The sequence below is a fragment of the Mya arenaria genome, chromosome 7 (assembly GCF_026914265.1).
Source record: "Mya arenaria isolate MELC-2E11 chromosome 7, ASM2691426v1".
In the NCBI taxonomy this organism is placed as follows: domain Eukaryota; kingdom Metazoa; phylum Mollusca; class Bivalvia; order Myida; family Myidae; genus Mya; species Mya arenaria.
Window position 1 is genome coordinate 21,285,519 of NC_069128.1, and position 13,239 is coordinate 21,298,757.

General features: G+C 35.0%; 1 protein-coding gene across 1 annotated transcript; it reads right to left on the bottom strand.

The window, feature by feature from the left end:
• Positions 1 to 8,970: 8,970 nt before the first annotated feature.
• Positions 8,971 to 13,239, bottom strand: LOC128241001 (phospholipid phosphatase 3-like). Its single transcript, XM_052957988.1, has 3 exons — positions 13,095 to 13,239; positions 12,221 to 12,360; positions 8,971 to 9,154 (listed from the first exon to the last, which is right to left on the bottom strand). Exons 1-3 carry the CDS (start codon positions 13,221 to 13,223, stop codon positions 8,971 to 8,973), a joined length of 453 nt encoding a protein of 150 aa, XP_052813948.1. The 5' UTR covers positions 13,224 to 13,239.

Below are 13,239 nucleotides of genomic sequence, written 5' to 3' on the forward strand. Positions count from 1 at the left end.
ATAATACAGAAGAAAGTCGCCTATTCACAATCTCAATTCATAATACAGAAGCAAGTCGCCTATCCACAGTCACATTTCATAATACAGAAGAAAGTCGCCTTTCCACAGTCACATCTCATAATACAGAAGAAAGTCGCCTATCCACAGTCTCAATTCATAATACAGAAGAAAGTCGCATATTCGCAGTCACATTTCATAATACAGGAGAAAAACGCCTATTCACGGTCAAATTCAATCAAACGGAAGCAAGTCGCCTATTCACAGTCACATTTCATAATACAGACGAAAGTCTATTAACAGTCAGATTATATAATATACACGACACACACGACAGTCGCGACATTCACATTATACACGACAGTCGCGACATTCACATTATACACGACATACACGACAGTCGCGACATTTACATTATACACGACAGTCGCGACATTCACATTATACACGACATACACGACAGTCGCGACATTCACATTATACACGACAGTCGCGACATTCACATTATACACGACATACACGACAGTCGCGACATTCACATTATACACGACAGTCGCAACATTCACATAATACACGACATTCACATTATACACGACATACACGACAGTCGCGACATTCACATTATACACGACAGTCGCGACATTCGCATTATACACGACATACACGACAGTCGCGACATTCACATTATACACGACATACACGACAGTCACGACACTCACAATATATAAAACATTGGTCACATTAATGACATTTACGACGTTTGCAAGATTCATAAAATTCAAAACAATGCGACATTCACAACCGTAGCAACCTTCAAATCATAATTATGTTATGTCACGAATGTCGTAAATGTCGCGGGTTTTTTTATTGCTAATGTCCTCAATGTTCCGAATGTTTTAAATAATGCCACATGTGTCGCGAATATTGCGAATGTTGCGAATGTAGTAACTTGTAATGTTTAGACTAGCATGAAAGCTGTTAGTGGTGCTCAAAGAATAAACTTCGAATGTCGCGGATGTCGTGTATACCTTTATTTAAATGTGTAATGGCGAATGCTTTATGCTAAGCCAAATTCAAACAGCCTTCAAATTCGAAAGGAGCCTGTGTCAAATTAAAATCTAACTGGTTATGCGTCCTTGTGCAGCAAAATAATTCTACTAGCATGCTTCATATATGGCATAGGGTTTACGGGATTTGCAAAACCTTTGAAATAGAGAATGACAGGTTGGGTTGAATTAGTTTTATCTTTCTAATGTTCGGAATAATACAGCTTTAAGGCTAAATATCAAAATTGAAGTATTCTATCAAAAAGTTTTGTAACGACAATTAAATGACACTCTTACTCAAATTCAGTGCACACACATGTATAACAAACATCGAAATTTATTGATAGGCTTTTAACTACTTACTAAATAATGCATTTATCGAAAATATTAATTACTGATAACAAGATTATAACCGTATATCTAATAGCACAAAGCGAAAAATAATGAATGATTGGTGAATGCTAAAAGATTTACTGTGTTCTACTATATTCTCATATCGTAGAAATAATGTGTTTTATGCTCATTATATATATACTCTTTCAAATTAAACTAGGTATCGGCTTCATAAGAACCATTATTATCGACATTTATTCCTCCTTTTTCGAATGTTAATTTTTTTTTAAATTAATATTCGTAAATCTTATCCGGGATTAAGAGTGCATCTTTAACTTCAATACCTCTACTTACAACATGATGTTCATAAGAATACATTTTTAGGGCTTGGTTAACTTTATGTTTTCCACACATAAAATATAACTGTTTTTCCAAAAGCTTTAAAGAGACTGTTTCACAGATTGGCACCAAAAAAAGTTTGTTCTGTAACGAATCTCAGGACAATTATCTAATAGAATGTGTTACGCTTTGATATCATAATTGTAAAAAAAGTACCAACATGTAAAAAAAAATGTGTCGGGGACCGGGTTCGAACCCTCGTCGCCATAATTGAAGACCAGCGTCTTAATCACTGAGTTATAAAGGCTTATACTAATCGGGTGACATAATTAAGCTATTCACCTACCTCGGTTATATCACGTGATAACACCGACTAGCCAATCACGCATAAGGAGTGAATTCTACCTGGTAGACATACCCAGTAATCATTTTTAATGGGGAAATACGAAATAACTGCTAAACTTAAATAAACTGTAAACTATGTGGTACTTCAGTTAGTAAGTTTCAATGCATTTCATGCACATCGACGCCAAGTTTATGTCAGTTTTCGACAATTTTCTTTTTCCCCGCTTTTTTATCATACGTGAGACAGCCCCTTTAATATCTTTATTGTTGATGTTGTGTCTATATTCAAGCAATTGAATAAAATCATTTCTGCGATTTATTCATGACGTCATTTCCGATACTGTATATACATTTCGGGATATATGTCGTAAAAAATGTAAGTGCAATTTCCTTGGTTCAAACAAAATCTCAGTTCTAGTTTTATTTTTATATCAGCAGTGTGTTTAAACTTTGAAATACTCAAAGGAGACATATAGTAAAAGGAATTTTGCGATAGGCCGCTTTTCTGTTGACGTGTACCCCATTTATTTATTACAATTACCTTCACCTGTGTGTGGATACCACGTGATGAATTACGTCATAATTGCTTCGTCGGAAGACACTTTTTTGCTTGGAATGATGACTTAAAACAAAGATAATTTTCTTTTTCTTCATCATTTTAAATGAAACATAGGGCAGTATATGGCTCTCATAGGGCCCGCTTCGTTTTATTATATTACCGGAGTTTTATTAGGTGATTAGTTTCCTCAAACACTTGAACGTACATATGCTGCGCTTCGTTTCATTTAAATAGTGAAAAAATAATCAAGTTACCTTTGTGTATTAAAGTCTTCATTTGAAGCAAAATAGTGCCTTCCGACGTAGCATCACGTGGTATACATACACTGTTATCGCATCAAGTTTTCAAATTACATTTTTACTAATAAATAACCAATCTTCGTTAGATTACACAATTTTAATTTTCTGAGCCATTTGTATTTGCCTGTGCATCAATAACATCACAACTTTAACATAACCAATATAACAAACAATAATTGTAATTTTTCTATTAAATAAAACATTTCATCCATCATTGGTAAAATGATAACAGGGTTCACAGACTAATGAGATCAAGTGATCTTCTCCCAACTAATAGTTCTGGTTATGAAATATTCCATAACTGTAAAAACATAATTTCACATTCATTTTGTAACTTTCTTTGTTCTGTCATGTATATATTACAATTAAACAGAATAGAAACTGGTAGGCATCTAAATCTACCAAAAGATGATCGTATATGTGCTTTTTGTTATGATAATGAACATATATCTGTCTTAGATTGTGAATATCATGCATTTTTGTCTGTAGAAAGCTTGACAATATAAGAAGATGATATTTTTTAATTGGTAGAGATTTAAATGACTTTTATAACCTTATGAAAACAACTTATTATGAGACTCAGAGTAAGTGGTCTTTCTATGTATATCATCTTCTTTTGAAATTAACAATTAAATGGGATCAATCATGTTTAGATATATGCTTAAATTCCCTATTTTGACACAACTCGTATACTATTTTTTTGTATAATGTATGCCACGTATTTTGGGCCGTCGGCATTTGCACGGTGGAGAACCCACGTGACTTATTTGGTAAAGTGCACGGCAACAAATGTCAACAAGTCTCGATTCAGGTAAGGTTTTTAAAGATAACTTTCTTAATATTTGAAGATTTTTTGTGAAATAAAGACCATAAACCCCGCATTTAAAAGCTCTATCCACGGTAATAAGAACTCTCTCTAATATTTTAAAGTTTTCCTGAAAATCTTGACCAACTGTTTTCTCAGAGTTGAAATCTAAGGCAAAGTACACGGCTTTTGACAAATCTATCGCTTTACTTCATGTTAGCCGTAAATAATTCATACACAAATCTTATTTTAAGCAAATTTTATGTATTTTAAAGTTTTCAGCGTGTATTGTTGAACTTCTTATAGTTATTCCAAAGGTAAAAATGAACTAAAACCAAATTGATAAAGTACACGGACATTTTAGGATGATAAAGTACACGGTCAATTTAGTTTATGTTTGAAAGTAGAGTGCGGTTTACAAACTAATAGTTATATAAGCATTTTCTATTCGTGAAGTCAGAATGTATAGTGTTTAGTTTTTATTTAAGTTGTATCAATAAACTTTGCATTATAACGCACACCTAAATAACTAAATATTTAGCAATCATATTTAATGAGGAGTTGAAAGATAGTCTATGGGATAATTTAAGAGAAAGTCTGCCATTATAAGTTCGATTACTTTTAAATATGTAGATCAATACAGAATCATACATCCATTTCTTCAAAAAATCAGATAGTTTTACTTATAAATTATAATCTGGACTGACGGCGAATAAAACATCTCTGTAGTTAACGGCCCGTTTGTGGTGATTATAAATTTCATGAATGTTCCTATTTTGATGTGATATAAAACAATAAAATAGGCACATCACAATTAGTTTATATATATTTCCACATTTAAAGCATATTGTTCATACCTTTCAGGTAACGCTGAATCTTTTATTTGGTTCAGTCTGAGTTACAAATATTATCTGATCTACATCAGTAAAACTGTGGTCGTTCGAACAATACAGGCAGGAATTCATTGTAAAGATGGAGGCTCGGAGTTAGATGGGGAAACAGCAAGGAGGAATGAGAGCACACTATATTACCAACTTACAGGCTTGGACTAAGACTTGGCATCTAGATAAGAGCTGAGCATGGAACATTAGATTGTTCAAGACTAAAGGCTGGAATGTGATTACAAAATACTTGTGTTTCAAAGCTTGCTGAATTATATAAGATACATGCAGTTAAGAGTTTATAGGGCATCAATGGGAAAATGACAACAATGCATCTCTAAACCTTGTGAAAATGTTTTATGCTCAATCCGTTTTCATACTAATTTTACACAGCATTTTTTTCAGTACTGTAAGACAAACGAACATTTTGAAAGAGCACCATTTGGTAACAGTACGTATTGCTATTTATCTTAATAAAATGTTAAACTCATCAAAACGTTATTTTAACTCGGCAACATACTGGAATGCACTTCTAACTAGACCATTGTGATCTTTCAATGTGTCCTGATTAGGTGTGTTTCGCCTTAACGTGCCTGCTGAGTCCAGATTTGAACTGATTGAATGCTGAGCGACACTGTAGACATTTGTGACGTGTCATTCCCCTGTGTCTAGAAGAAATCTGGTCACTGGGATTGGTCGTGTCACCCAATTTAAACCCACACACATCACAGGTTAGCTTCAATTGGCCGCTTTCGCGTCTTTCGTGTATCTTCAAGTCTTGCAAGAGCAGTTTTGCCACAATATTTGCAAACGTGAAACTTTGTCTCGCCGTGATTGTTGCACCTATAAAAAAGACATGTACTGTCACAAGTTAGCGAGAAATGCTGGCAATGTCAGTACTTGAATATAATTTATAAAAAACCCACTATATTACTGCCACGCAATGAGTGTTTGATCGTGTAATCAGCATCATAAAACTAAACGACCCTGTCCACTGAAACACGGACCACATTATTATGTGAAAAACGCAACCCCTATAAAACGTTGAAAACACAGTCAGACGACGGCAAATCTTAACCTCTACACGAGGGGAGTCATAATAAAAGTGAAACTGTTAGTACATTCTTATTTCTCTGCGAAAAAATAAAGCTAAAAACTAACCTGTCTCTGTGTAAACACTTTCCCACAAAAACGATGGCAATTGACCAGAATGCCTTCTATCGTGGTCTACTTGATGTTGTTTTTTTTAGTTTGAAATGCCATTCTGCATTCTTTGCATAAAGTCGGAGTCTTCATATTCTGAAATGAAACAAATGTCACAAAAACATAAGTCTATCAAATCAGCTAGCAATCGAAGACATTAAAAGTACAAGAACACTTTTCTTTCTCAAAATTGGCAAAATGAAGAGTTATTAAGCAGTTATGTGTTACTGTTTACCACGTATAATGAATACAAGCACGTTTTACATATACGATACGAAAAAGAAGTGGAACACCTTTAACAAAAAATTGCAAGCCCTTTATATGTCAATTGCGAATATATTGTTAAAATACGGGACTGAATTTTAGTGTGATGACACATGTTTCCAAGATTCATGAAAATGAGCCCATCATTTAGGCGACTCTGTCGGTCTAACTGTTAAAACGCGTTCATTCTTCCATTGCCACTCCATTACAATGCGTCTTTTCAAACATGGAGCAACGTTCAATAATGAATTTGAAGAATAGAAATAATAACTCGTTTTAGCACCAGTCAGTGAAATAATAAGTTATACACTGAAGGATGTAAACGACCGTGTACTTTATCAAACCTAGAATTTCCGTGTACTTTATCAATTTGGTTTTAGTTCATTTTCGCCTTTGAAACAACTATAAGAAGTTCAACAATACACGCTGAAAACTTTAAAATACACAAAATTTGCTTAAAATAAGATTTGTGTATGAATTATTTACGGCTAAAGTAAAGCGATAGATTTGTCAAAAGCCGTGTACTTTGCCTTAGATTTCAACTCTGAGAAATCAGTTGGTCAAGATTTTCAGGAAAACTTTAGAATATTAGAGAAAGTTCTTCATTACCGTGGATAGAGTTCTTAAATGCGGGGTTTATGGTCTTTATTTCACAAAAAAATCATCAAATATTAAGAAAGTTATCTTTAAAAACCTTACCTGAATCGAGACTTGTTTACATTTGTTGCCGTGCACTTTACCAAATAAGTCAAGTGGGTTCTCCACCGTGATTTGGTTACTTAATAAATATCTTGACTTGAGTATACAGTATGCCACTTGTATTATGTTTCCCTACACTGTACCAGAATTTCAAGGATACAAGAGCGCCGCGGAGGAAACACAAACATTCGTCTCGTGTTGTCGTGGGACACAACTCAATATATATTAAGGCCTGAGTTATAGATTTTGCTGTGCATGTGTGAATAGCCTATAGAAACATGTTGTATTCTAGACCTTGAACGACTTTTGGAAAACAGCTAAGATTACCAAGGCGGTCGTTTTTAGTTCATTCAGAGGTTATTGTCTTTAGACAAGAAATATAGAGAAAGGTCAAAATATAGGATCGCCATGATGGCATCGAACGTGTCACTAAGAGCTCGAATTGGCCAAGTGATTGTTTTTGTGACGGCTGTTGGCGGCGGATTAAGTTTGTTGTTTTGTTTCAAAAACACAGAAATCACCAACAATATCCTTTGACAGTCATGAAAAAGAAATATATTCAGTATTTCATGTCGATGATATCCGAATTCACTGTTGTTAAGCTACCGGAAGTGTCGAGTGGTCATCTATGCGCACGCCTGGCCCTTGCGCATGACAGCATGAGTTTCTAAAAAAGATATAACGAATATCCTTACAGACAGAGTTACAAATTCACAAGTAGCTCAAGGGGAGGGGGGGGCGCAACCGCCGCCGCCCACATTAAATCGCCCATTTTAGTATTATTTTAATATATAAGAAAAATGTAATAGCATACACCAAAAACACATTTTGCAGTCGAATATGTTAAATGCTCTTTAAAGGGAGTACACCCAACCCCCTTGCCAACATATTAAACCGAAAAATGAAGGCTCTAAGGGAGGGGCGCAAGTCAAATCCTATCCTTTACACGATCTATCTGGGCGTCGTTTTGTACGTTCCATCTGTTTATTTGTCTGTCCTCCACAATCTTATTTTAAAATGTTTTATAAGTAGCAAACTTAACATAATGACGTATAATCTAGTGTAACGTAACGTAACTAAAACTTACCCTCTACGATTATTTAAAGCTGCACTTTCACAAATTGAACGTTATGACAACTTTTTATTTTTTGTTTTTTGGGAGAGCCAATTTTTGCGAAAAAACAAGTGATATAATTCTGCTGACAAAATATCAGATCGCAGATCTTCATATCAAAGTTAAAAAATGATGTTTTATGCATTAAACCGTGAGTAACGCTTTTACAGTGTGAGTATACCACGTGATAAATTGCGTCATAAATGCTACGTCGGAAGGCAATATTTTGCATCGAATGAAGACTTTAAACAAAGATAGCTTTCATATTTCTTCACCATTTTAAATGAAACATAGCCATGATAGCGCAGTCTACGCCGCTTACGGAGCCTCGCCATCGGTCTTTTTCCAGAGTTTGATTGAGAGTCGAGTTTCTTAAAACACTTCGACAAACGTTTTCACCATATGACGGAGCACTGTCAAAACATTATTTTGGAAACAGGTTAGTCGAAGTGTTTGAAGAAACTTATCACCTTATCAAACTCCGAAAATAATACGAAGGCGTGGCTCTTTAAGCGCCATAGACTGCCCTTTGTTTCATTTAAAATGGTGAGGTGAAAAAAAGTTATTTTTGATTTAAGTCTTCATTTTAAGCAAACTTTTGCCTTCTGACGTAGCATATATGACGAAATTTATCACGTGGTATACACACACTGTTTTAGCCATAAAACATTAATTTTCGAACGAAAATATGAAAATCTGCGATCCGAGTTTTTTGTCAGCAGTCTTATATCACTGGTTTGCAGATATTTACGCAAAAATGGCTCAATTCAATACAAAAAAAATAAAAAGTTGTAAAAATGTGGCAAATCTGTGAGAGTGCAGCTTTAAACCGACGAGGTATGTTTAAAAAAACAACAGCATTTTATAAAAAAAATAGATAGAGGAAATGGTTGCTTAAGGGTTATAATGAAATATATTTAGGGTGTTCCTTATTTACAATATATCCGCCATTCGATTAGTAACATGTACGGACAGTTCTTTATAAAAACAGGGTAGCCATCAGAAGTCAAATCATTCTTTGCAAAACTAGTTTTATCTATCTCAAATCTATTTAACCTAGCATCCATGACCATTGACCATTGAATTTTATAAATCATCGTTTCTGCACATGCTGTCGTCTATTTCCACGTAACCTTGACTACAGTTGACGCGGTCAAGGTCAATGACACACACTGACAGGAAGTTGGGGCGTAATCTTCCAGCGAACAGTTTCGTCGTTTCCATGAAAAGACTACATGACATCTGACCGAACAGAAAACTACCAACAACCCTAAAAAAGACACAATGATAATGTGTAGCAGGGCCCACTACTCTAGCTAATTTTTCTACGTATACATGCTGTATGAATACTGATACTATGAATTACGCACATGTTAAGATATATACTTTAAGTACCTTATTTGTCTTAAGTAACCATCATTTGCTGCTTACTGCTAATTTACGGTGAATTCAAAAAGCACTGCCATTAGAAAATTATACTTTCGAACACCTAATAGTTTATAATTTAAGTTACAATGTTGTGTTTTTGTTCACAGTGATTTGATGGTTATAAAACTCCTGGTTTGGTGTCATTTGACCTGTACAAAATTCAGTGACATTTAACCTTAAATATTATTTTTTTTCTTCAGATTTATCAAAGGGGTCACTCCTACCAACTATCTAGCATAAAATAATTATGAATTTACTGTAGTTGAAACATTGTCAGAAAATTACGAAATGCCTCTATTTAGTCGCCAAATTTTGTACAGTTCAAATGACACCAAAGCAGGAGTTCATTCCCATCCAATCAATGTATTTGTTCGCATCATTTCAGTTCCTTTTATTTAATTATTAAAAAAGCAGTTCATGTTTTGCGCTAAAATACTCGATATGGGAGGCTACCTGTATACATGTGAGAGAAATAGCTGACACGATTTTTGTTTCCCTTCTCGACTCCGAAAAATACATGCGTGAAGTGTTTCGCCAAAAGCTATCTAAAAAAACAACAAGAATAAACATTGAACTAATTTTGATCAATGAAAATATTGATAATGATTTAATGCATTAAAAATTAGATTCAAATGTAAACAAAAACATGGTACATCAGGGGCGTACCTATGTTAAAATCTAGGATACGCACAGTCTAGGGGGGTCCGGGGGCATGCCGCCCCGGAAAATTTTGAAATCCAACATCTCATTTGGTGCTATCTAGGGGCCTTTTGGCACTTATAAAAGCATACAAATAGATGAATATTTACCTTAATTAACATTGTTAGTCTCGATATTTTTTATTATTTTTTTCCAAAAATCAATACTTGTATTTGATTTAAATAAACAAAAAGATCTGGGGTGATAGGTGGCGTCTCTATTTAACATCCAATCCGCTGAATAATTGAGATATTGCGTTGACCAGAAAGGCTTATATACACCGGTATATTTAACCACATGCGGAGACTGAAACTGTCTCCATGCTATGCTTAACAGTACCTAGATAAGTTAATAAAATATTGTAACTTAACACAACTATACTTAATTATTTTACTTTTAAAATGTATGGGAAAATATCTGTTCTTTCACGGGACTAAAATGATGATAACAATCAGCATATCATCGAACTTGTATTCATGCACACATGGCGATTTTTAATTTAAAACATGATAAATAAACGCACCTGTTAATGTGCTTTGCTGTGGCGTTTACATGAAATTTATCACTCAGGCATACAACTATCGTAATCGGATCAGGTATTTCTTACTCTTCTGATAAGCTCGTATTCCAGTAGCTTCTTAAGATTATGTTTTTTCTTAATTGTTAAGTATGAGTGTTTTGATTGGACTAAATTTAAAAGCAAAAAAGTTAAAAAAAATCTTAAACTGAAGAAGCGAATGCAATATATTACCTAGACTTCAACAACATGTTACATAATAGTTATCGGTAGGATATTAGGAAGAAATACAGTCAAACCAGTTTTAAGCGACCAGTCAAAACCAAAAACTAGGACAGTGTGGTTTTTGAAAAAGGTGTTCAATTAATGCAGAACGCTTTATAAGAGCGTTCTAAAATAGTTTCTTTTGGCATTAAGCCACCAGCTGTCATTAATAATCTTCAATACTGTTTGTAAATGACCGTCTAAGAATAAGATACAGTCAACCTGTCTTTAGCGGATCTATTCCCTAAATATGGCACTGTGCATAACAATGGTTATTAAATTCTGAATAAAAGAGCCAGGCGATGATGCTTTTTTCTTGCAAATATGTCAACGACATGTTCGGCGTTGATATTGCGTTCGCTGTAAATGTTCATCAAACCCAGGCCTGACATTCGCTCAGTTGTCATGGTACTCCTCAAATACGTTTTGACTCGACGCATTGTCGAAAATGAGCGCTCAGCCGTGGCCGTTGCTACTGGCATACACAACAGAACCATGAGGCAGATCCTTATGTTAGGATACGATGCCTCAGTAGCTACGTCCAATGCTTTTCCAGGGTTGAGTAGGGAGCAGGTGAAGTTACAGTCCACTTCGCTGTCCAACGTTGACACTCTCGCTCGAAAGTCGGCTCGTCATCTGGCAGGTCTAACTTGAACTCCTGGAATATTTCTATCGTAACGGCATGGGTGAGACCGTCGAATAAATCTTTATTGTATTTTCGCACTTATGCCATTTAAATATATGCGGCCAATGATCCGTGCTTATTAGATTAAAGGGTTTCATTTGTTTCATTAGGATTTTCTTATTATTGTGGAAACGATCAATAATTATTTAATTTTAATATCTTTAATGCATGCGCATGTAAATAAGTTAGCATAAATGCTACACGATTATTTGGTAAAAACGCACGTGATGAATCAGCTCACATACAGTACTTATGTATTCAGATATTAACCCGTTCACTGGCAGGCAAGTCGTGTACATGCGCGATATTTTTTCAATTTCCGATTTTGTTTTCTCACACTCCATCGACCTTTTGTTAATATCATTGTGAAAATGTCAAACAACTTGGATCCAAATGAGACGTCTCATTCGGATCTAAGTTGTTTGAATATATAACGATACTCGGGGTAAGGCAGTGAACGGGTTAAAACCTACATGGTATTACCAATGTAGTTTTATGATTGGTGCATTGCATCACAAACTATTCGTTTTATTCCTTGATTACACTACCTTTGGAGGCAGCAGATACTGTGCCTTGTACCGTCCATTGCCTCTCAACAGCCGTGCGTCTAGATCAACAAGCAAATGGTCTACGAACGAGCCGAGATAGTAAACAAACGGTTGTGGATAAGCTAAGAGAAGAATTTCGATAAGGATGTTTTAATAAACCATGCAAGATATATCATAACATTATATAGTACTGACCTGAAAGGGAACTTATACTGGTGAACGTTGTTCCAAGTTGCGGTTAATAGCTCTTTCTTCTCACTGTCGTCTAGTTTTTGCCCGAAAATATCACCGTAAGGCGGATTAAATGTCTGTTCAGTCATTTTTAAAAGTCCCGCCTTGTAAACATCATTCGGATCATTTACCAGGAGGTCAACAGGATCCACACCGATTTGGCAGGTTATGGGAAAATAACGCGTGTATAACTTAAGTTGAGATCTACATCGTGATCACCTTTTTTTGCGGAATTTAGGTATTACACTATAAAAACCAACAAACGATAAAATTCTGACGTAATTATTTCTTATACCCCCCAGCCTTTACTTTTTATTGCATTTTTGGAACTTTTATTTTTTCGCTTTTTTCTGACGAAGTGTACGCATTGGCGTACTGGCGTATGCCTGGGTACGCGCCTGTACATGTACATGTATGTATAATACTACAATATATTATTTTTCTTAAAGCTGCACTCTCACAGAATTACCGTTATGACAACTTTAAAAAATATAGTCTTGGAATAAGCCAGTTTTTGCGTAAATATCTGCACACCAGTGATACAAGACTACTGACAAAAGATCAGATCGCAGATTTTCATATTTCCGTTCGAAAATTAATGTTTTATGGCCAAAAGTTACTAACATTTTAAGAAAAATGCCTAAAACATCAAGTTTTGAACTTTAAAATGAAAATCTCGGATCTGATTTGTTGTCAGCAGTCTTGTATCACTGGTTTCCATGCATTTTCGCATAAATTGGTTGTTCCAAGACAAAAAAAAACGTTGTCAAAACGCTCAATCTGTGAAAGTGCAGCTTTAAGTCCCTACATGTCAAATCACATAAGCACTCGTCCTTACAATAATAACAGGGACTCCTATAAAGCAGGCAATAAGCACAGAATCGCTGACTGTATCCGTCCTGTAGGGGTAGGAAATAGATTCATCATCACAGAAAAATCCCCGGCGAGTTGGTCCCAGCCCCGTCATGTTAAAAGACAGCAAG